At 46.3% G+C, this 24389-nt stretch overlaps 1 protein-coding gene across 1 annotated transcript in view; it reads left to right on the top strand.

Annotated features, from left to right (window-relative positions):
* PTAC12 (plastid transcriptionally active 12) overlaps positions 1-20675 on the top strand; it is an 87856-nt gene extending 67181 nt beyond the window's left edge. Inside the window, exons 5-9 of the mRNA XM_086824736.1 lie at positions 3984-4105; positions 18432-18503; positions 19796-19849; positions 19939-20139; positions 20240-20675. Coding sequence (XP_086680862.1) covers positions 3984-4105; positions 18432-18503; positions 19796-19849; positions 19939-20139; positions 20240-20257 — 467 coding nt within the window. The 3' untranslated portion in view covers positions 20258-20675. The remainder of the gene's footprint in view (positions 1-3983; positions 4106-18431; positions 18504-19795; positions 19850-19938; positions 20140-20239) is intronic.
* Positions 20676-24389: the final 3714 nt, after the last annotated feature.

The raw sequence follows: 24389 nt of genomic DNA, 5'->3' as shown, positions 1-24389 counted from the left end.
AAATCACCACCACTAGCATCATCATGAGACAAAACTGAAGGAGACATGTAACACAAAATGAGATTTTCTATTTCATGAGCATGTACAAGGCGGTTCACTTCAGCAGAACAAATGAGTGGAGATGGAGGTACATCGTGCTCACCTTTGCAAACGAACTTGTTTACCATTGACCTCAAAATCAAAAGTATTATCTAGATAACTACGAGAAAGCGATGGTCCTAAATGAAACAACCATTCACGACCCAAAATAACATTAGCTCTAGTAATATGAATAACCTGAAAATCTAAGTGCATTTTATGTCGTGCGTTTCTTCTCAATATTATCATTGAAGATCTGTGCACTCTGTATGGCCTCTTCTAAAGTTTTAGGGTATTGAGTTTTAACCTTAGTCTTATATTCATTATCTAGACCACGTAGAAAACCTCGTACTTTTTGAAAATCATCCAACCCTCAAGCTTGAGAATTATCGCGCGATACTTAGAAATATATTGGGTCAACATAAGACCTTCCATCTTACAGCTGTCCCAAGCATCCCCGTTCGCCGAGGCTTATCCACCACTTGTAGGACTTGCCCTCAAGCGTGAGACTTGCCTCGAGAGCGCGAACAACATCAAGAGAATGCTCACTACATCTTTATTACGCTCCTTCTCTTTCCCGCGGAACACAGGGGGCTTCATGCTCTTGAGCATAGCGGCCACTTTCTGATTTCCGGGCGTTTCGGTGTCTTGAGTTGACCCCCTAGGGGTAGATGTCCCTGGACACTCTGAAACCTGAACTAGCGACCAACTGCTGGAGAGTTGCTTGCATGGTCTGTAAACTTTGAGAAAGAACAAGTAAACTTTGTTCAATACGTTGTGCGCGTGATTCTAATAAAGTGTATACGTGTAAATCCATAAATCCGTGATCACCCTCATCTAGATCAGCCATATTGGTATCCAAAGATGGATGACCGCCATGCTGGTGACCCTCGGGGTTCTCGGAAACTTCAGAGGTTATGGTAACAAATCAAATTCATATGCAAGATGAAGACTAGTACCTGACCAAAACCGGCTCACCGAAATCTGACTTTTGCTGATAGCTCTGAAGTAATGCGGCTCGTCTGCACACGCTCCTTGTTGTTGTCTGGCGCAGCCTCGCTGTTGATGCCGTTGGAGCTCTACTGTGTGTGGTGTGGGGCTTGGCCACTCTTGTCCCCTCGCTGTGTGCGGCTGTAGAGAAATAGGGAGAAAAAACCTTCTCTTTATCGCGGTTGTAGAGAAATCGAGAAAGAAAGCTTCCTCTCTGACACGACGGCCAGCTGTGTGCGGTGTGTAGAAAAAGGGAGAGAGAAAGCCTCCCAAGGCCTGTATGTGCCCGTGTCTGTAGCTGCAGATGTCGTTCTTACTGGCCGTTTCGTGGACTGGGTGGGCAGCAAAAGATAGAGGAGTGAGAAAATTCCTCTCCTCGCGGCCTGTGTGCGACGTCTGCTTTGCTCTTCTTGTGGTTGTTGTCTTATTAGCTTTGTCTGTGGCTCGGTTGCTAATGTTGCTGTGCAGCTGTCACGGCTGCTGTCTATCACCGGCTGTGGCCTGGAGAGGAGACGGAGAGATGTCGTGTTGAGCTCCCTTTTGATGATCGGCTGTGGGTGTTTGACGGGTTGTATGCGGCAGCCTTTACGCTAATTCTTGGCCGTCGTCTGTGGCTGTAGTGGTTGCTATTGTGGTCATTGTGCAATGGCTGAGAACAGCCGTGTGCAATTGTAGTTACTCTCCTCCACGTTGACGATATACGCAGCTTGTTGGAGATAAAGCACATTTGCCAGCTACGCTATGTGCTGGTCGAGTTGCCGCCCGCAGAGAAAGAGAGAGATTACTCTCCTCATGTTGGATTTGTGCGTATCGTGTTGTGTTATTTCTCAGAGAAAGCGGAGGATGATGATGATGGAAGAATCATGCTCTAATACCAGTGTGAGACCTCCATGAGACCTCCAAGAAGAGAATAGGGCAACTCTCCATCCAACCGCCGGATATAGACCCTTGCCGGCTAACTATAGCCCTGGCCGTCCACACATGTCCGGACTCCCCTGAACCCCGACTCCCCCTAGTCCTACCCTTGTCTTGACACTGGGGGTGAGGGGACCGGTGGAGAGTAGTCCTCCGTAGAAGTCTGTGGCAATGGCCCATACTTGTGGGGGATCTGACTCGATGGAATCGTTTGGGCTCCTTGGCCTTGCGGGCTGTCTCTTGGCGGTTGTGAGGACATGTAATCTCGAAATATCGTGCATGATCCTATCTCCTTCCTGGGTCTAAAAAGATGCACGGGCATGATAGGTGAACCCCCCCTTCTCTTTGCAACTGAGTGTATCTCCATGCGGGCTGTTTCCAGTTGTGCCTCTAACCATAGGTTCTCTGGGGTCTACTCTTGTTGTCTCTGGAGAGAGGATAGGCTCCTCTCTTTCTCCTTAAACGCGATGAGTCTATCCAGGGCTGCCCTTTGTTGAGCGAGCTGATCTCTCTTAGCCCAAAGTCGAGATCCGTTGCCGTTGATCCCTACCTGCAGTTGAGGGTGTTCCAAATCTCGGTAACTCTCTGGGATGCTTCTCTTTGGCTACCCCTGTTCACATGCCACACAACCATGTCAGCAGACAGTTTCACACGCACGGTTCACGGGCGGGCGTCCCCTTACCCGGAACTACACAATGGTCAAGCAAGCATGAAAACAGCATGCAATTTCAATTGCAAGCAAGCACATAAAGATGCTATGCAATGCAGCATTGGCATGAGCAATTTCCGTTCATGAAACCATATAAGACCAGGCGTTTCCAGGCAAGTATATGCCAGTGGAAAGCCAATCCTCCAGGCGTTTCCGGGCATGTACACAAAGGCACAAGTCCCAGCGAAAAGCCAAGTCCTCTAGATACTCTGGGCATGATAACGTCAAGTCCCAGCGGAATATCATATCCAACTATACAGCATGACATGTGTCAATCACATGCATAGGCACATTCCATAAGCCATGGACACCAATCCAATATGTACATAGTTTGAAAGCAAGAGTGAACCATTCGGGTGGCCAAATGGTGACAGAAGAAGTGAGTGAAGTGGTCATGAGAGCTCGAGACTGAGCTCAAGTGACTCGTCCATCAATGCCCTTGAGCTCTCGGTGAAGCTGTATGTACATCTCCTCCTGCTCGAGCCTGAGCTCAAGTGACTTGTCTATCAATGCCCTCAAGCTCTCTGTGAAGCTGTTTGTATATCTCCTCTTGCTTATCACGTACTATGTCACTCTCCTCGGCATGTTGTTGTTTGTGACACTCCAGCTCCTCAACATCAATGGTGGGGAGGGGGGGGGGACTCCATCACTCTCCCGATCGCACCACCAATCATCAGGAGAAGAGGAAGGTACTTCTTCCTAAGGCTTGGGAAGCAAACTGTCACTGGGAAGCCCAAAACGTTAGCCAAATGGGTTAGACGCAAAATCGAAGCCGTGCCGCTACCGTGCAAAGAAGGCCTACGCCGTACACGTGCAAGGGGACTTAGTCTCATGACTCGGTCTGACGCTGACGGGCGAGTCGAAGTCCACCTGGTAGTATCCGCGACCCAGAGGGTGCATATCGGTGATCTTTGCAGGTTTGCCAATGAGGCTGGCCTGAAAAAGATCGTTGAGCTGTCCGTGTGCAGGGGGCTACTGACAATTTTGCAGACTAGGGTTAAAGCCCTTCTACCTAGAATCAACAAATAGATCATGTTCAAACCCACAAGGAAGTGCTAGAGTTCAATGACATGAATGATGCCCAGTGCATCTGCAAAGGTAAATTAATGTGGCTACTGTTGACTCGTTTTTTAGGTTGTTTATGATCTCCAAAGTTCTATGTATCAAGGATGACTGTGGATGGTGCTTGGATCATGCTGATGATAAATATGGTTGTTGTGATATGCTTTTTAATAGTTGTTTTCCTGCATTATAGCATCTAAACTGAAGACGCTCTTATGTTCTTTTGCAGTTTGGGGAGGTGATCCAGTTTACCCTACTGTAAATTATTATCAAGACCCAAATCAGAAAATCGATTATCGAGGACCAAATTTTCATGAGCCCACCGTCAGTTTATTTGAATCTCTTCGAAAGGTTTGCACTTCTTTGTTTTTCTCTAAAAATGGAAAATTATATTAGTTCTTAAAAGAAATTACAGAGACCAGAGAGTTTCAACAACATGGTGGTTGGCGGAATCTAGGTTCATAGACCGAGTCACAGGCTTCAATTTCTTGACCTACAACATGTACAAAGTCTTGTGCCAGATCGGCACTCCATTCCACATCATAATTTGACAGGTGATAGTTATTATCTTAGTAGTGGCTTCAGTAGCTCATTAGACAGTTCATTAGTAGTGGCTTCAGTAGCTGCGAGTTGATTGGTCTAGGACTCCACATTGGCAAGTTTCTTCAAAAAATGTGCAGTGGCCGCAAGTAGCTGGGACCATGTCCACAGCTGTGGTGTCACAACAGTGACAATTTATTTGCTGTGGTGTCATGCCCTACCTGCATAACACATGTTTTGTACTTTCCATCCAGCTATGAATGTTCACTGTAATGCTGCTGTGTGTCCACACTACTGCTTGGCATGTTGGGTTGGTGCAAGATGTGACACACCTCTACTGCAGGAGTGCCATGTGGCAGCCGACCACTGGCTGAGGCTGGCGCACAGGTACAGCAGGCGGTCCGCTGGAGCAAGCAGATGAGTGAATGGGTGGCCGGGCAAGGCCTGAACAGTACAGCTGGGCCACACGTGTGAACACGTAACAAATTATTACTGGTCATGGTTAATTATAACAAGCCGACAGTGACTAAGGTGTCTGACCAGCATAAATGGATCATATATATACACTGCCTTCTTACAATTGGAGCCTACGGGGTGTGTTCTTGCTGTGCAGGCTGGTCAAGGGGGATCTTCCGCAGTCGTGGGCTGTGACTTGACGTCTTCATTTCTCAGTCCTCCTTTGTACTCTTGTGTTACTTGTTGTACATAATACAGATCAGTAGTTTAGGACTCTTGTGTGTTGTGTGAGAGATTTTGTTGCACTCTTCTTTCTATCTCTGAAAACCCTAGCACAAGTGTTCTACAGTTGGTATCAGAGCCTACCTGCAATTTTTCTTTTCTCTGGCACCCATGTGCATTGACTGCTTTGATAGGGTAGAGCCTCTAGATTCGAGGAGTGCACAAGGTTGGGTTTGGGAAAAGTCACTATTTGGGTTCTTTTTGGTATTTTTGGTGTAGGGTTGTTCCCTTGCCCCATCCACCCTGTTTCCTTAGCTCTTCAAAAACAATGGCAAGATGCTCTTTATGTTCAGCCTCACTCTTTGAGAAAATGATAATATCATCAAAGAAAGTTCCTGTGAACTTGCGGTGGGGTCTAAAAATTATGTCCATCATTTTATTGAAAGTGGCGGGAGCATTCGTAAGTCCAAATGGCACAACCAAATACTCATATAATCCAAATGATGTTTGAAAAGTTGTTTTGTGCACATCTTGAGGTACCACTCGAATCTAATGGTAACCACTCTTAAGATCAATGCGACTGAAACAAGCAGCTCCCTCAAGTTTTTTTTTTTCCCCCCCCGAGAAAAGATCCTTTCATTAGTTATATAAAAAACGCCCGTAGGGCTACAAAAAATCTCTCCTGCTCATAAGAGAAAAAGAGCAGTGAATACAGCATGGTAGCCCGGGAGACTCTCCCTAGGTGCTGCAAAATACAAGCATCAGCACAAAGGACTGAGAGGCTAAATCATACAATAGGGGGGGGGAAGAGCCAAACAGGTGGCCTGTAGTGCCAACGGGGGGATCCCGTGTGTAAGGTGTAGAAGGGGCCACAGCGCCAAGTGGTGTGAAAAGCATGGCGCCGCAAGATCGCCTTATCCGAGTCTCCCCGGATGCGGTCGTACTGTCCTCGCAGGGTGTGGATCAACTCTTGCCAAATCCCCCGTACAGTCTTTGCTGGTGGCTCCAATCTCCCCTCAAAGGCCGTGAAGCACCGGGCCCTCCAGGTGAACCATATGGTGAGGCTGCTGAGGAGCTCCCATCATAAATCCCTCTCCTGTGTCCAGCTGGCAGACGAGAAATCCGGTGCCGGAACCAGGCGAGGCTGGCCCCTAATAAATCTGATGGCCTGATTGCCCTGCTCCATCTCATAGCCCATCGCAGGCCCTGACGAGGTTGACCAAGCAGCGGCACCCCACGTAAACATACCCTCTGAAGAGAGGGGAGCCAGAATACGCAGCATCCGCAGCCAAATCTGCTGCGCCTGAGGGCAATCCCAAAGGCAATGTCTCTGTGTTTCCATAGGGTGGCCGCATCGGACGCAGGCCGCCGGAAGACCACTGTAAACAAGCCAAATGCCAACTGTTGAGCCCCACCAGCCACTGAAAAGTTGAGATCCTGCGGGCCTGTCGACTAGCCTAGAGCCGAGCCCAAAAATCCTCCAGGAACTCCTGTGAGAGTCCCTGTAGCCGCCAATGCCCCGCTGCCCCGCTGGAGAGACCGTCCTCCTCGCCGTCAAAATATGCCGCCCCAGCCGAACAGTATACTGGAAAAAGGTAATCTCTGTGGCCTCAAGGGATGCATAAGGATCATGCCACTCATACTCCCCGGGGTCCCACTGTAGCCGGGCCAAGGGGCGCGCTGCATATGCCCATATGCGCCAATCCGGGAGCACATCTGCAGGGTCGGGGTCAATATGCCACTTCCGAGAAGCAGCGGCCACTACCCGAATCCTCTGAAAGGTGCACTCTGCAACCAAAGGCGACTCCACTCTTTGGAGTCTGCCCTCATCCTGAATCTCATAGTAGAGGCAGCTGCCATCCTTAGTGCAAGGTCTGACTGCAATCAGGATCTCCAACTGTGTAAAGGCTCCCATCCACCGTGGGGCCACTGGCTCGAGAGGCGTGAACCACTCCTCTGTGAGTGCCTCCTGAATATCATCCCTCATAATCAATCCCCCTCTGAAGTGACTCAGCCTCTCCACCTGGATCTCCTCTAGGAGACTGCAGAAGGCCTGCCAGTCTCCAAAACTACGAGCTGGGCCTGCCGCTAAAGGTCCCCAGGCTAGACGAGGCCGAGAACCCAGCATATTACCCTGCTCCGTGCGAACCGCTGGGCTCCAGATGAGCGGCTATCTGGCCCGCTCCTCAACACAAGGAGGTCGCTGAGAGAGCCCTGGTCTCAGCAGCTCCCAAGCTCTCAGGATACTCAAAGCAAATCTGTCCTCCCATCCTCTACTGAGGCCTGTCCTCCTCATCTCTATGAAGATCCAGCGAATCTCTGGTGCCCAAGTACCCCCTGCTGGGGGCGCCCGAGCCTGCAGCCGCTGCAAGAGGAGCTCTTTCCAAGGCTCAGCGCCTGGAAGCAACCCCCGAACAATAAGCTTCCCCAATAAGGCTCTACTCTGATCGACTGGATCTATAATGCCCAAACCTCCCTGAGCCAGCGGAAGTGTAATAACTGCCCATGCAACCTTTGCCTGAGCTGGCTGACCATCCCGCCCAGACCACAGAAAGTTCCTGATCAGCCTCTGTACCTGGCTGATGCAAGAGCTCGAGAAAATCCAGCAAGACGTAATGTACCACATGGTCGCTAACAGCACCTGATTTGCCACCACCACCCTCCCAGCCAAGGATAGTCGAGCTGTACTCCAATACAAAAGCTTCTTCCGAATGCTCAGAAGAAGCGGGGCAATCTGCTGCTCGGGTGACAAATCTAGGCCAATCTGGCATCCCAAATACCGCACTGCTGTGCCTGGAGGAATCCATCTAAAACTGGGGTCCGGGCTCCATGCCGGCGTGGGAGCACTACTGATCCAAAAGGCCACTGTCTTGCGCCAATTGATCAATGCTCCCGAAGCTGCACTAAAAACCTGGAGCGACTGCTCTGCCCGAAGAAGATTGGCCTCTTGGCCATGCAAAAATAAGCCCGTGTCGTCTGCAAACTCAGCATCAAGCAGGTCCTCCCCCCGGACTGGGAGCTGAAGTCCTCTCAAACCAACCTCCTCTGCCGTCAAATACATGCTCATAGCCTCCGCAAAGAAGAGAAAAAGAAAAGGGGCGAGGGGACACCCCTGACGGACTGATCTGGTCAGCTCAAAACTCGGCCCCCGTCCTCCTGCAATCAGCACCTAGCTGCGAGCTGTGGAATACAGAGCCGCCACCCCTCTGATCCATCCTGGCTCAAAGCCCAGGCGAAGCATAGTGCCCTCTAAGAAACCCCAATCAACTCTATCGTATGCCTTCTCAAAATCGAGAAGCATCACGACCAAGTCCTCGCCAAGAAATCTAGCTCGGGCCGTCGCCTCCCAGAAAGTAAAGATGTTGTCAAGGATACTGCGCTCCTTGACAAATCCTGTCTGAGTAGCATGAATCAACTCCCCCAGGAAGGGCTGGATCCTCAAACTCAAGGCCTTTGCTAAGACCTTGTAGACAGTATTGAGGATCGTAATAGGCCTCCAATGCCGAATATCATCTGATACTCCCTCCCCCTTGGGGATAAGATAGATCAAGCCCTCTGAAAAGCTCTGCGGCATCACCCCAGTGTCCGAGACATGCTGAAAGCCCCTGCGGAGGCCTGGCCCCAAAAGGTCCCAATAGCGCATTAAAAAGGCCGGCGTCAGTCCGTCCTCCCCTGGGCAACTATGTCGCGGCAGGACCCTCAAGGCCTCGGCAAGCTCAATCTCTGACAGAGGCGCACCTAGAACTGTACGCATACGGTCTGTGACCCTTCTCTGCACATGGGCCCACACAGTCTGTTTGCAAACATCTCGATCCTCCGTGGCTGGCTCCGCTGAAAGCAAGTCTCTATAAAATGCAGTGGCAATGGCTATGATCTCCCCGAGCTCAGTAGCTACCGATCCATCCGGTCTACCAAGCTGGCGGACTCCTGCTCGCGCATGACGGGGTCCAATGATCTCAAAAAACTCTCCAGTCACTCTATCGCCAAGCTGCGTCCACTGAGAGGCCTGACGACGATAGTAAAACTCATGTCTCTGCTCCTCTACCTCTCTAACCTCCTGGCGTTCCTGGCTCAGCTAGGACGCCACCCACTCACATGCAGGCTGCTGCTCCTGAAGGCGTTGTAGCGAAGCAAGGTTGCGTCTTAGCCGATGCTCCCGCTCGCGAATCTCTCCCAGCCGTGTCAAAGCTGCAGCGTGAAGAAAAGAGCTAAGATCGGTGAGTCCATGGGCACACTGGCCCGCTGCATCCTGGTCAGAGCACTGACTATCATGCCAGATCCTCTCAATGTCCTCAGCGAGACTGGGATCTGTAAGTACCCTCTCTGGGATCCTCAACTGCAAGCTGGGCTCCCGTGTCCCCTCCTCCAATGTCAATATAACTGGCGCATGATCTGAAAATGAGGTGCCAACGAGAATGCCGACGGAGCCCCCTCGCTCCCCTAACCAGTCGCCCACATAAAAGCGATCAATCCGTGATAGATTAGTCCCTCCCTGCCGGCGATCCGACCAAGAGAAACTAAGACTGTCCTGAGACCGGGAGAAAGCCCCATGCTGCCATGCATCAGTGATCCTCAGTGACATGCAAAACCGGTGCCAAGCTGCAAGCTCCATGCCGTGCACTGTAACATGACTGCCTCCCACCCTATCTGCCGGGTCCTCAAGCATGTTGAAGTCTCCCCCGACACACCAATGTGCGGCCTCTGGCAATGCATCCGTAACCTGGGTCCAAAACTCTGCTCTGGCACTAGCATGATTTGGCGCATAGACGTTGAGCACACCCAATAGCTCATCATGCATCCTCAGAATGACATACTGTGCTCTACCAGGCACAATGATCCCTCGATCCACAATGGCCTGCCGCCATACATCTGCAATGACCATGCATACTCCTCCCTGTCCACCCAAAGGACCAAACCCTGCAAACCAAAAAGTGTCCCATCTACCAGGCATCACCGAACCATATCTTCGGATCCTGCTCTCACCCAAGTGGTGCTCCTGCATCATCAAAATATCAATGCTGCCACCAACCAGGCATCTCTGAAGCTCCTGCCTCAAGCAACCACGATAGCGTATAAAGTGTGCTCCGCCAAGGCCCTGTACATTCCATGAGATGATCCTCATGGATGCCCTGCTGAGGTGGATGCTGTCTCAGCCGTATGGCGGGCCTTCGCAAGCGGCTTGGATGGAGAGTAGTCCCCATCCGAGCGGCTGCGAATCTGCCCACCCGGTGTACTGCAAGAATCCCGGATCAGGCGCCAGTGGCTGTGGCCCATGGCGACTGCCTCCCGCTCTGACAGAGCAACCTCGTGTATACACACATATCCAGGGTCGCGTGCTAAGTCTGCCACTATGCGCACGACCAAATGACGAATCCTTGAGGTATCCACACTCCCGGGATCCAAGAAAAAATGAGCCAACTCCCAAAGTCGGCCTATCACATCTATCACCTCCAAATCGCTCATGTGATGAGAAAACTCAACTGCCTGAGTCTTCAAAGTGCTGAGAGCGAGCTCTAGAGTCCACTCCCGATCGCAAGGGCCACATAGAGGGAACGAGAAGGCCACCGCTGAGTCTAGTGCCTCCTCCCCGCGGGCCGGAGGTATCACTTCCACCTCTGCGGTCAGGCTTGCTTCCTCTTCTGTCCTCAGGGGCGGGCGAGGGGGCTGCGGATGAGTCCCTCTGAGGCGGGGCGGGAGGAGCCTCCATCAGAGTCTGAAGCTGTGGCGAAGGCGGGATCCTGCTGGAACCGAGTTGCACACAGAGAGGCGGAATACGGAGCAAAAAAGCAAAACAAAACCCCCAGGGGGCGGAAGCAAGAAAAAAGGAGGGAGGGGGGGGGAGCAGGCGAAGGAGAAAAACCCTAAAAAGGGGGGGGAGGACGGGGGCTGCGCGCAAGAGGGAGGGGAGGAAAGCTAGCTGGCGGGGGGGGGGGGGGGGGGGGGATGAGGTGCTGCAGAGGGGAGGAGGGCGCGAAGACAAGGGGGAAAGGCGGGAAGGGCGAGCAGAGCAAGGCGGCGGCAGCGAAGGCAGGCGGAAGGGGGGGGGGCAGCTGCGAATGCAAGCGGGGGGGGGGGGCTAAAAGAAAAAGCGGCGGGCAATGCAGGGAAGGCGGGGGGCAAGGAGCGAGGGGAAGGCGAGGGGGCGAGCAGGCAGGGAGGGCGACGGGCGTTGTGCAGCAACGCGAGCAGGGAGAGGGGGTGGGAGCTTCAGCGAGCCAGTATAACACAACATACACTTACGACGCAGTTCCCTCAAGTTTATCAAGAATATCATCGATTCGAGAAATCGGAAACCTATTCTTGATAGTAATCTTGTTAAGGACCCTATAATCAACACACATCTTGTATGTCCCATCCTTTTTCTGCACAAGTAAAACTAGAGAAGAATAAGGTTAAGAACTTGGCCTTATCAACCTCTTCTCAAGTAAATCATTTACTTGAGTCATGCTTTCCTCCTGTTGGGCAGCACTCACCCTATAAGGAGGTCGGTTAGGAGGAGAGCTCCCAGGGATTATGTCAATACAATGATCCTCTGGCTTCTCTGAGGGTAATTGTCCTGGAAGTGAATCGGAAAAACAATCAGCATATTCACTTAAGAAATCAATCTTATCTTGATCTACGGGAGCTACATCATCATGCTCAACATTATCATGTACAAAGACCAAGTAAGAACAAGCTGATTTCTTCATTGCCTTTGAAATAGATATATGGTTTACAACGGGTATGGCACTCCTAATAGTACCCGTATCAATACAAACTTCCCTACCCCTATGAGTAAACATAATTTGTGCAAAATCTTGGGATCCAATCGGTAATGCCAAGGCATCCCAAGTATCACATCACATCCCATAAGTGGTGCCACGAGGAAGTCTTCATGAACCAAATATCCCTGAATATCTATGCGAAGCTTCCCAATGATGGGAGTTATCTTCACTTCCTTGCCCTCATAGGCAACATCTGCATGAAAGTCCATCCCAATTCCTCAGGCTTTAACCCAAGAGCAGCAGCCATCTGTACGGATATGAAGTTATCATCTGTTGAGGCATTATCAAAAAGGAATAAAGCTGTTTGGTCCTTTTACTTGCTCCAAGCTTTGCATAAAATTCTGCTCGTTGGTTCATGTGCAGTGTTACCCTGAACATCGGGTATAACATTCACACTCGGTTTGGCATCCTGCACATTATTCTTTTTGAGATTATGGGGGCATCGAGCTTTCATGTGATCTTTGCTCCCACATGAGAAACACTTCCCCGCTCTCATGCATTCAAAGATATACTGTCTAGACAGCTTAGGATCATCCTTTTTATCCCCCGACTTCTTTTCTGAGCCCCCTTTTGCATCCTTGGACTCATGATAAACTTAGGTGGCTGTCCACCCTTTTTCTGCTCATTTCCAGCTCTGAATGTTCCCTTGTATGAGCTGAATTCTTGTCTTTTTGATGCTCCCTTGCCATGCAACTCCTCAGAAATAGTCGCCAAGTAAATGAGCTCTTGTAAAGTGTTGTGGGGGTACACTGCAACGCTCTTTTGAATGATTCGTTGTAGCCCTGACTCAAACTTTCTTTTCTTCTCTTTTCTTCTCGTCCTCACTAATCGTCATGAAAGGTGTGAGCTTGAGAAGAATCCGCCAAAACTTTGAAACATAAGAAGAAATAGATTCGCCTTCATCCTGTGTTAGCCAATCCCATTCCTTTCGTACATCCTTCTCAAAGTGAGGAGGAAGGAACTGATCATAAAGTTGTTCTTTGAAAGCATTCCATGTACGGGCAGCTGTCCTAAAGCTTTGCCATCCACCAATCACTTGCAGTCTCTTTAAGATGCATACCCACATGCCTGAGCATAGATTTCTCGGTAAATTCCTTAGTGCAAAAGGCTACTTCAAATTGCCTTATGAAAGCAAGTGCGTTGGTAGAATCCGACTTTCCATTATAGCTCTCGAATTTAATGTCCCCTGATTTGAACTCTTTGGCCTTCTTGCCATGATGGGCATCCCGACGCTATAATATATCATCCTCCTCATCATGCCTACGTTGGCGACGATTCCCAAATCTAGGGCTGATTTCCCGCGTAACACCTTCCACTCTGGATGGAACTTTCGGAGCAGGAACATACCTAGAAAGTGGAGATACCACTGACAATGCATGAAGATCTGCATCTCACAAATGGGTTGAAAACCCCTCATCATTCCCACGAGCTATATGTCGATGTACATCATCTCCTCGGGCTGCATGCCCCCTCAAATCTGTTGCATGGCCTACAAGCCCCCTCAAAACACTTGCTCGGACTGCATGCCCACTTACATCACTTGGTTGGGCTGCACGCCCTCTCACATCACTGGTGCGGTTTGCATGCCCTCTCACATCACTGGTGCGGACTGCATGCCCTCTCATAACATCATCGGAATTCCCTTCACGGGATAGTCTGCGAGGCTGCCGTGTGGAGACCCACTTGCCGCCCGTCATCATCGGAAACAACTTCGCTACGGATTTTTAGATAAGCAACAGCCAACTCTCGAGGTTTGTCGATTCCCATTTGTTGGCCAATTGCATCAAAAGTGACCACATCAGCCTTGACATGAGACTTTGATTCTATGACCCTCTGTACATCAGGATCTCTTTGCAAACCACGGAGCTCTTCAAGCTCATTCATCAAGGCATCAATATCCTGCGGATCCTCAGCCCTGGCAGATAATGGTGGATCATTACCTGCCAAAGCCCCAACATGATCCCTGTCTCTATCAGCTTTTTAGAAAGAAAAGAATTTTCCATGTCTCGGAATCGCTCTCTACCAGTTTACCAAGTATGATACCGAATAGACTACAAGGGTGCAACAGTGCCCCTACACAGACACGAGGGCCACGAAGTCTTTCCACAAGCTCACTGCCGCTTAAACCAAAGGTAACCTCTTTTTAGGTGCAACAATAAGACGAGGGCTACCTCAGAATCCCAACCTTCTCTCACGGATAATGACTCCTTACAGCCATATCCAGCATCATGTTAGGCATAACTGTATAGAAAGCCAGGCTCTGATACCAATGTAACACGAAAAGTCTAATCAATCATGAAATCTGAAAATACACATATGCATGCCAGATAAAACAAGATAACAAAGTTGCACAGTACACCACACTAGGGGCCAGAAGATGGGCTGACCCCCCTCCCTCCTCCCCCCCCCCCCCCCCCCCTCCCTTTATGGTTAGATTACCAAAAAGGAGTCTGCTTCCAATACAACTTTGCGGGTGCCCAGGGTTTACCACTGATTGCACCTATTTCTTCCAATACAATATGAAAACAAGAAAAGCATCACAATATCTGAATTTGCTGACAATTTCAGCACAAGTGACAATTCCCGGCATCAAGCACATGCAGGACAACTATGGACAGCCCATAGCACTCCCACATCAGCCCGGGACAACTCAACATCTTCCTCCTGTCTGGCTCATAGAGCAAGTTGACCAGCCCTCAGTAGCCAAGAAGAAAGCAACGAGAAGTTGTGCACAAGCCTGCAAACCTCTAGTCGGAAGGAAAACTGTCTAGAAGCCCATGACCAGCTCTTCCTCCCTGTTTTTAACCTCTGTCCAACCTCTATTCAAGCTGTAAATCAGCCGGCCAACAGTGGAGAACATGCAGAAGGAGTCGGCCAGGCTTCTCCCATGCATCCGGTGAACTTCAGTCACGATGGATAGCTGTAGAAACTTGCCAACCAGCTGAAGACCAGCTGACCAGTCCTCATGCACTCCTAAAAAGCATGCGGCCCCCTCCAATTTGGAGTTTTTGGCAATAACAGAGGCTTCCCCGCTGAAAATAGCCCACACGTGTGCTTTTTTGGTCCAGAAAGGGGCGCCTACATGAAGGGAGTCCATATAATGTCCAGTGCCCGGTCTTTGGCCACCACGTGTATTAAATAAGTCCTGCTCAATGTGTACTCACTTATAAGTTGTCCTGTCACTTATAAGTGAGTGTGAGCCTACACCCATAATTATTAACATGTGAACTCATTTTATCCTGAGGAGCTCTTGCTGGTGGAATCATGAGGATGTTTTTCATTTTTGGGTCTGTAATCTTTGCAGTGTGCACATACATGTCCACAGGGTGCCTAGGCGTCCCCGGCCCCATGGACAACACAGGCAGAAATCTCAGGCATTTGTCCACGTAACAAGACAAGTCATCCAAAGATAAAATAAAAGTCATGCACACACGAGTGCAATTATATTGGAAGAAACACCCATCTGCTCAGTTGTATCCGATAAAATGTCCAGGGCTCATGATCCTTCCGGAACCTTCCCAGAACATAAATACACAAGATCTCCAAGATAGCTAGTCCCAGAGACTTTCATCATGTTAGGCTCCATGGCCATACATGTACACCATGTCAGGCCCCACAAGCCACACATGTACTATCATGTCAAGCTACACCAGCCATACATGTAGTGTCATGTCAAGCTCCATATGCCAAAAAGACACACCATGTCAGGCTACACGAGCCATATATGTATGTCATGTCAGGCTCCACATGCCATCCATGAACAATAGAAAAATAGAAGCTGTACTGTCATGTCAGGCTCCATATGCCACACAGACATACCATGTCAGGCTACACTAGCCATACATGTATGTCATGTCAGGCTCCACAAGCCACACGTGTACAGTAGAAAAATAGAAGCTGTAAGGAATTTTGTGACAAGTCCATGTCCTCTCTATGTCCACTCTGATGATATCCATCCTGATCACGCGGTTTTTCTCTGAGCGGGTGAGATCCAAAAATGGACAATCCAGACTGTACGGAAAGGGTGGTAGTGCCTCTATCCGCAAACCATGTAGGTCAAACCATGATCTCATCTGAGCGTACCAGCAATGAGTATCTCCATCCTATGCCAACTGTATGGATGAGGTCAATGCCAATCGGGAGTACCTCTGCTGAGGGAGCTCCCATAGCCGCTGTAAAATGGTAACTGCCTAGAATAGAGCCTCGGTCAGTACTGGTGCGGCACCCAGCTCAGCCCGAACAATCTCATGTGGTACTAATGATTTCCTCCGAATCATGCGAGCAATCATCATAATCAGTGGTCGCTCCATTTGCCTCCATCCCTCATCCGTCCCTCTCTGAGATCTGTGATGTATGCTGGCCCCCCAAATTGCAATTAAGTGCTAAAAATAAAGGCACCCACTTTATCCACTTAAAACCACAAATAACTGAAAATGTACATGACACTAAGAGCCAAAAGATGGGCCGACCTCTCCCTTAAGGATTTATATTCCAAAAGGAGTCTTCTCCAAGTGTGCGCCCCCGGATTTATTACATTGGTATCAAACACATCTTTTCCTTAGTTTAAAGGAAAAGATGTGTTTGATACCAATGTAATAAATCCGGGGACGCACACATGACTATCAATGCAATTAAGTGCTATGAGATCACGGGTGCTCAAGAATTCTCACCAATACAATGAAAACAAATCAAACAAAATATTGGTACCATGGCGGTTTCCACCTTGTGCCTTGTGCCAAGCACAAGAAATTTCCCTAGAACCCTCGCTTTGGCAAATTTCCTGGGGAACCCCTCCTGAGGCAGTTCCACAAAGCTGTTTTCTTGGGGAATAGTCCGGAACTCTTCCAACTGCCCTACAGATGGTCTTCAACGAGTCATGTGCCCTGCAGGCATTTCTTTACAAACATTTATGCCTTGTCTCTCAGCATGTGTATCACCTCTTCAGAGAAGCTCACATTAAAGTGACAATCGATTCCAACAACCTGTATTGCTCCTTGTTCACCCGGAGCATTTTCTGAACATCAAACCACACTGCTGTCCAGAAAATACTGTGTATGGCCAGCTCCATCATTAACCAAACCTGCAAATGTGTATGGTCAGTCGAACGAGCCCTGAAATCAGCTTTAAGCCCTAAAGTAGACAAATTTATGATGTTTTAAGCTATTTTTAATGTGTTCTTAGCTTGTTTTCACTTCTGCAATCACCGAACGGTGTGTCTGCATTTGCCCGTAGTTGTCACACCGTTGTATGTATGGCATCCCTAGTATACCTGTAAATCAGCTCGTCGAGCTCTGAAAACACTAAAACAGCTTGCTTTTAGCTTTTCCTCAAGTGAAAGTGTGCCGGAATACCTTGTACCACTTCAATATGCCCGTGACTAGCCCTAGATGTAGGTGACCAGCTGAGGAGAACGCTTGGGAGTAGTTGACCAGCCACTTTGCAAGCACCAAGCTCTTGCAAATCAGCCCTCAATCCACCTTTTTATTGTAATTAATCTTGCTTTTGTTTTTTCTGTTGCTTTGCTTGTTTTAAAACAAGTGAACAATACTTGTCCCTAGTCCAAAAGCACTTTAATATTTTTGTGTGGTCACTTTACAATATGTGTGGCTGTCTGCGAACACAATTTTGGATAACTTCCCATTTCCAAAGCTTGTCCAAAAAAGTCCATAAAATCTAAAAAATACTTATAAATGCCAGTAAATCTCATAAATTCGGGAAATGGTGACACTGACAATGACTAAGGTGGCTGACCAGCATAAATGGATCATATGTATATGTGTAGCAAAATCGGCAGAATTATCTGCATTCTCCTAGCAATTGGAGCCTATAGGGTGTGTTCCTACAGTACAAGGGGGATTTTCCACGGTCTTGGGCTGTGACTTGACGTCTTCATTTCTCAGTCCTCCGTTTTACTCGAATTTCAGTTGTACCACTTTCTTCTTGTGCATAATTCAGATCAATAGTTTAGGACTATTGTGTGTGTGATTCCGTTGCACTCTTCTTTCTATATCTGAAAACCCTAGCACATGGGCACAAGTGTTCTGCACAAGTGCTGTCTTATCTGCCTTTAGATGGTAACTACTATATATTTATACAAGATGTGAATCACTGGGGAGATGGTTTCTCATATGAACACAAAATGGTAGTGAGAAGAAGTGCCTTAACATGGGGCTAATGGTGCCATAAGTCATGACAGATTATCATTGTGTGACAATGATGTGTGTGACCTTCGAGATCTTTTCTGCTTTACAATGCTGACTCTCTTGCATGGGTTTCTATGTATGATTAAACCCAATCTATTCAAACTAGCAGGGAAATCTTGTTTGATGCTTTGCTCTAGCTTTTTTGCTGTGGGAGTCATTCATAGGCAACTACTCATGTAATAAGACAGGTTTTGGATTTATAAAGTAATAATGTACGGTGTAACTATGACCCATTAGGGGGTTGGTCAGCTACCGGTGTGACTTAGGTAGCTAGGTAATCCTCCTTAGTTCTGTTATATTTAATGTATTGAGTTACTTTGAAAGCCAATCCCTGATTGATTCTTGGTTTGTGACTAATAGTATATTGAGTTCTTTTTTGACATTTTTAACAAGTTTTACTGTTCCAAAATAGTTGTGGTTGAGCTGAGTAGAAAATATGTGCATGCTGACATGGCGTGTATGTGGCTGGAAAATGCCTAACTTTCTTGACAGGCTGGAAGGCTAATCACACGGGAACAACTAAAGAAGATTCATGAGGAGGAAGCAGCCAGTCAGTATGCCATGGTATGCATTGTTTTGTCCTTGAAGTTCTAGAATCAAAAGCTCAAAGATATCTTCCAATCATTTAGTCAAAGCTTACAATGTGTCTGTTTTGTAAGTTTGGCTGGCATGCCTATGCTTAGAGAATTTGAGTGCAAGTTAGTGTAGGCTACTCCACATATGCAAGCCCAGATAACTGAATTTGTGTATGGAAACTGGCAATATGAGAAAAGAAAAATAATATACAATTTCACTAGAGTTGAGAAATTGTGGGTCAAATAGTAGCAAATGTTGAGGTTCTCATTTTGTTTATTTTTTATGGAGTAAACATTATATTCTAGTGTGTTAGAGTTGGGCCACCTATTCCCTCTTGTACATGTCTGCCCCGCCTTGCCTTCAAAAGCACATCGTTTTCAATTGGAGCAGGCTGCCCCAAACTGCCTGTACATAACACAAACTTGCATTTCATTATCAAAACAGCCTCAGGCAGTTATAAAACAGAACCTAGTAGGGTAAATCTACAAGTGCTCAGCCTCAATCATTACCAGCATAGTCATCAGCCTTTAAAGACTAAATATGTGAAGGATCAGTCTCTTGGGCCCACCTACTGATCAGTGAGCTCTCTCAGTGTCAAAAAAGGTTCTGAGCGTCTTGCTCAGGTGGGTGTACAGAAATCTTGCTGTGTGTGTGTGTGTGTGTGTGTGTGTGTGTGTGCACCTCCGAGATTCTCATGAAATCGGAGGCCTTTCCTTCCAGCAACTAGAAGTGTTTTCCCACTGTTTCTGAATTGAGTAGTAGCTGCCCCACTTTGGGACAGCTATGAATGTATATTTGTTTTCCCTAATGAGACAGTGGTTTCACTATAAAAAAAGTGTGCACGCACACGTGCACGTGCATATCAGCGTACACATGAACAGGCTACCACCTTTCGAGTTAGTCTTGATGCTCCCAACCTTGATCATACTGGATAGAATCTTGATGCAATTATTTGTAAGGGTATCTCTTCTTGTATGGACATCTATGCAGTACATATCTTCCCGTGGTGGTTCGAATTGGCACGAAGCATTGATAAGCAGGGGATATGTCATATGCATTCAATGCTTGTAGAAGCATACTAACAGTTTTGTCACAGATCACCATTATTGCTGAGGCCCAGCTTTGTGAACTAAGTTTTTTAGCTACATCAAATAGGTTACTGTTCCAAGATTTAACTTTGTGCTGTGTGATACACTCCTTGTATATATATCAGAACGATGCTTCAATCATAAGGGCTTTTTGTGCAAGGGGAGCTCTAATGTGGACTTAACTTGTTGTAGGAGAGAGACTTTGAGGATGCGATTGCAGGAGCAGTTGATATCGGGGAAAAGGAGGTATGATGGTTTCAAGTTTAGGTATTTGTAATTTAAAAAAATCAGCTGTTTTACCCATGGTGTTTACTGGTAGAGTGATTTGTTAACAGGAAGACGAGAAGGAAGGGGAAGGAGAAGAGGGAGAGGAACAGGAAGGAGAAGAGAAAGAGGAAGGAGGGGAAGAAGAGGAACAACAACAAAAAGGAGAGGGAGAGAAGGAAGGTGAAGGAGAAGAAGAGGAAGAGCAACAAGAACAGGAAGGGGAAGGTGAAGGAGAAGAGGCCGGTACTGCTGCAAATACAAGCGAACAGGTTTTTGAGGAAAAAACTCATTATTTAATGCATTCTTCTGTATATTTGTCCATCATGCAAAAAAAGCCACTTGATCTAATTCTTTGAGTATATCTGACAGGAAAAGGAGGATGGATAGGCAGAGGACAAAAATGAGGGACTGGTGCCAACCAAACACTATGGGAGAGAGAATAGGCTGCCATAAATGTAGTGTAGCTGTGTGCAAATTGGCTAGCAGAGGCACTTGAATGCACAATCATCTATCACAGTTTGTGCCTGCTTTGAGTGCTACCCTTCTTCTAGAGAGGAGATTTTGAGATGCTTAGTTAATAATGTACGTTCTCTCCCTTAAGTCTTGTATGTGCTACCTAAGCGTGTTCTTTGTAGTAGCGGGATTGATTTGTTGGGCTTTGAGGTGGAAATCCACGAGCAGTAGATATTGGTTTGGTTGTAATGTAGCAGCTAAATGTCATAACTGTATTAAAGCTGAAAATTACAGCGGTCTTAATTGTATTTTTCACAGTTGGTGCTGGGAAAAACCAGCTCAACTTTCACCATGTCTTTGTTTTGAAGGAGAGCCCCTCTCTCTCTCTTTCTCTCTCTCTCTCTCTCTCTCTCTCGTGCACGTGTGTGCACGTTCACGCGCACGCACAGAGGCGTTATTGGCCTGCCTTTGTTGAAGGAAGGGTAAGTGGTAGCTCTTTTTGGCTCAGGAATTGCTTCAAAAGATTAGTGAAAAATAAGAAATCACATTCTCTCTCTCTAAAGATTAGTGAAAAATAAGAAATCACATTCTCTCTCTCTCTATATGTATGTATTTATAGAGAGAAAAAGAAAGAAATCACATTCTCACTCTCTCTCTCTCTCTCTCCCGAGTCACAAGACGGAAGTGTGTTTACACTAATTAAAGACTGAATTCGTCATCAGCATGGTTACCATATACGTAGCCATGAATCAAGAAACATGTCTCTAATATAGCATAGCAAGACATCCACATGAAAACTCTTCACAAGCCTGTAGTGATGACACAACATTAGGGACCAGAAGAAAGGCTCCCCGCCTCTTCCCCTCTCCTCCCTTCTAGGTAAATTTTATTGCCTTAAGGGAGTATTCTTATACAAGTACATTGAATACATTGCCCTCAAGATAAGCATAAGAAGGCTGTTGGCAAGTGTAGGTGCAATATGGATATTAAGCGAGCGAGAGAAAGGCAGATATATATATAAAAGCCTCTCGTATGTATATATATATATAAACATATTTATATTTATATATATTTGTATATATAGAAGTATGATGAGATCTACATAGGCCTCACACACACACACACACACATATATGTGAGACTTATCTGGATCTCACGATACTTGTCTGAGGCTTATCTCTCTCCTCTCATTGCCCTCACCCTCCCTCACCTCGTTGCTTACATGCATCCTTTCATGAGTATGCTCAACCTAGCTTACTATTCACTATGCTATCCTATCCACTATCTATCTGACTATCACAACATTGGTCAACCAACAATCTTGGAATTGATGATGAGTTAAAGGTCACATAGCTTCACCTCCTATGGGGAAGGGCGTGTGATTTGATTGATGCACATGTGAGATGTTAGATATCCTTACATCACCTTACTCATGCATAATAAAAGCATGTGTTCTCACTAAGCATGAGCATAATTAATAGCCGCTTTTTTGAAGCACAAATAGCTGTTACGCTTGGTGTATCATTGATGAAAACAATCCACTTATATCCATTAGTAACCCTACCAGGTGGGAAGCATTTGCTCGCGGGCGGTAAGATAGCCTAGATTAGTCCATGATGTTAGAGTTGAGGATCATGTAGTTGGAAAGTGTTGGCTCCTATCTTGGCTCACATCTTTAATGGGGTTCTTTGTGAGAGCTTTCTTTCATCCTAGAATAACCATAGTCATCCCCATTCATAAATTAAGGGACCTCTTGGATCTAAATAACTATTGATTGTTATTATTGGTCATTCATCGATAAAGCTATATGGAGTAGTTTTGGATGCTAAAGTTATTTCTTGTGCAAAGAGGCGTTGTTTGAGGGTAGGTGGATTGACTCTACCCTAGACATCTTCATTCTTTGAGCAATCATTGAGAAGGCAAGAGCATGGAGGTAGCAAGTCTATGATTGCTTTGTGGAGTCCAAGAAAGTCTATGCGTGTTTTAAGATTGTTGCTTTTTGCTCGTATGTATGAGTTGCATTTCCGCTAGAGATGACATGGGCAGTAATGACAACATTGTTTGAAGCTATGATAAGACATGTACGGATGCCTAGGGGCATCTTTGCTGAGATTCCCAACATTAGTAAGGTTAAGTTGGGTTACTCACTTTTTCCCACTCTTTTTGGGGTATACATTGATGAGATTTTAGATTTCATTGAGAAACTTAAGGCACACAATCATGGTCGAAATAATATAACAAAATATCATTCATGTTTTTTTGGGGACAATGGCATAAGATTCAAAGGTCTAATAGCCTTAGTGGAAATAGGAGACTATGGTCAAAAAAGAAGGAATATTCTAGGTGCTTAGAGCATGTGGGAGATGGATCAAGCTTGCACAGAAATGTAGGCAATGGGTGCTCTCTTCAAGATTTTGTTAGGGTTTTACTTAAGGGTAACCATGCTCTAATCACTTGTACTCCAATCCATATAAGAGGTTCACACCTAATGGAAGATAACAACACTCTTGCTTTCTCATCATCTTGTTGTCATTATGTTTCTCATTACTCTAATCTTATGTGATTCAATCAATCTCATTTTTCTTAGTTTAATGTTGTCTTCATCATGAGCTTCATTATCATGTTTGATCCACCATGAAAGCCAACATGGTATTAGAGCTAAGATCCAACTCATTCTTATCTCTATTATCTCATATCTAATTTCATTAGCACTTATGTTTAATACTATTTCAGTATAATGTCATTTTAAGCTTTTTTCCATCTTCCTCTCTACCTCCACAGCCATTGGAGGGTTGGTCTCTTTTCTCAGTCACATCCAAAGCTCAAGCTACTCATGGAGCCCTATCTACTACTCATGGAGCCCTATTTAGACTTCTAGGCGATAAATTTTTTTTTGGTGGTTTTGCAATGATAATAAAGTGAAGCTTGTTCAAGAAGATTGTGGCACCTTCATTTTGGAATGACGACACAAAAGGTTTTTTGATTGTCCAACTATGGATTTTAATATTTTGTATTTTCTAACGTTTTATTTCATGTGTCGATGTGCACGTTATTGTAAATACCATAAGTATGCTCTATAAATACTTTAGTATGGTTTTTTAGTCTAGTGATGTGGAAATAAAAGTGGACCTTATGCTTACATATCTTGGTAACTCTATGAAAATAAAATGGAAAATGCATGCCAAACTTATGAATAGTGTGTGGAGAGAATGTGGAGGAGTGACGAAGGATACATAATAGAGAATAATCCTTCTAGAAATCTTGTGTACCCTAAGGAGACTTTCAACATGTATACATGAGGGGCCTTTATGTGGGCTCAAAGTAGGGTTATATCTTATCCCACCACGTCAAGGATTGGTGATTTAAAAATTCAAGGAGACACGTGTCTAAAGTAGCCAAGAAGGACAATTAATAGTGATACCCTGTTCGATTTGGGTGTCCATTAGAGATCCTTACTAATGGTGGAGGGAGGTCTTTCAGAAACGACTTGATTGAATATTTAGTACAAAGATTAAAAATAAATCATCTCACCTGATTAAACCAGATAGAAGAAAACTATCACTGACTTAATTTAAAGAAATCAACGCTATTTTCTAACTGAAATCAGGCACAACCATTGATCTAATCATCTGCGAAAATCAACGCTTTTTTTCTAACCGAAATCAGGCACAGCCGTTGATCTACTCATTTGAGAAATTCTTCAGGGTTTTATTTAGCTACTCAAATTCTAAGCGTATTCCTATTATTTTAATTTAATTATTACAACTCCACTGATTTCAGCCTAACCCTATCCGGTCCATGGGTTAGTCACCACCACCACCCAACCACTGGAATCGGTAGAACCAGACAATTACTCACCCACCCATAATTGAATGCCTTTCTTAACTTTTGCTTTCGAATACAGATACGCACACACTTCTCTTTAAAATTTTAACTTATAAAATAATCCATTGATAAACAATAAAAAGTGAAACGTATATTTGTCGAAGATCTTATGGGCTTATAGGACCACTCATCACAAGATCTATCTTGGTTTCACATCTTTTTAGCTAGTTTATGAAGTAAA

The sequence above is a fragment of the Cibotium barometz genome, chromosome 31 (assembly GCF_041138505.1).
Source record: "Cibotium barometz isolate CiBa-2024 chromosome 31, ASM4113850v1, whole genome shotgun sequence".
In the NCBI taxonomy this organism is placed as follows: Eukaryota; Viridiplantae; Streptophyta; class Polypodiopsida; order Cyatheales; family Cibotiaceae; genus Cibotium; species Cibotium barometz.
The sequence above is the reverse complement of the archived record's forward strand: the minus strand, read 5'-3'. Positions and strand labels throughout refer to the sequence as shown.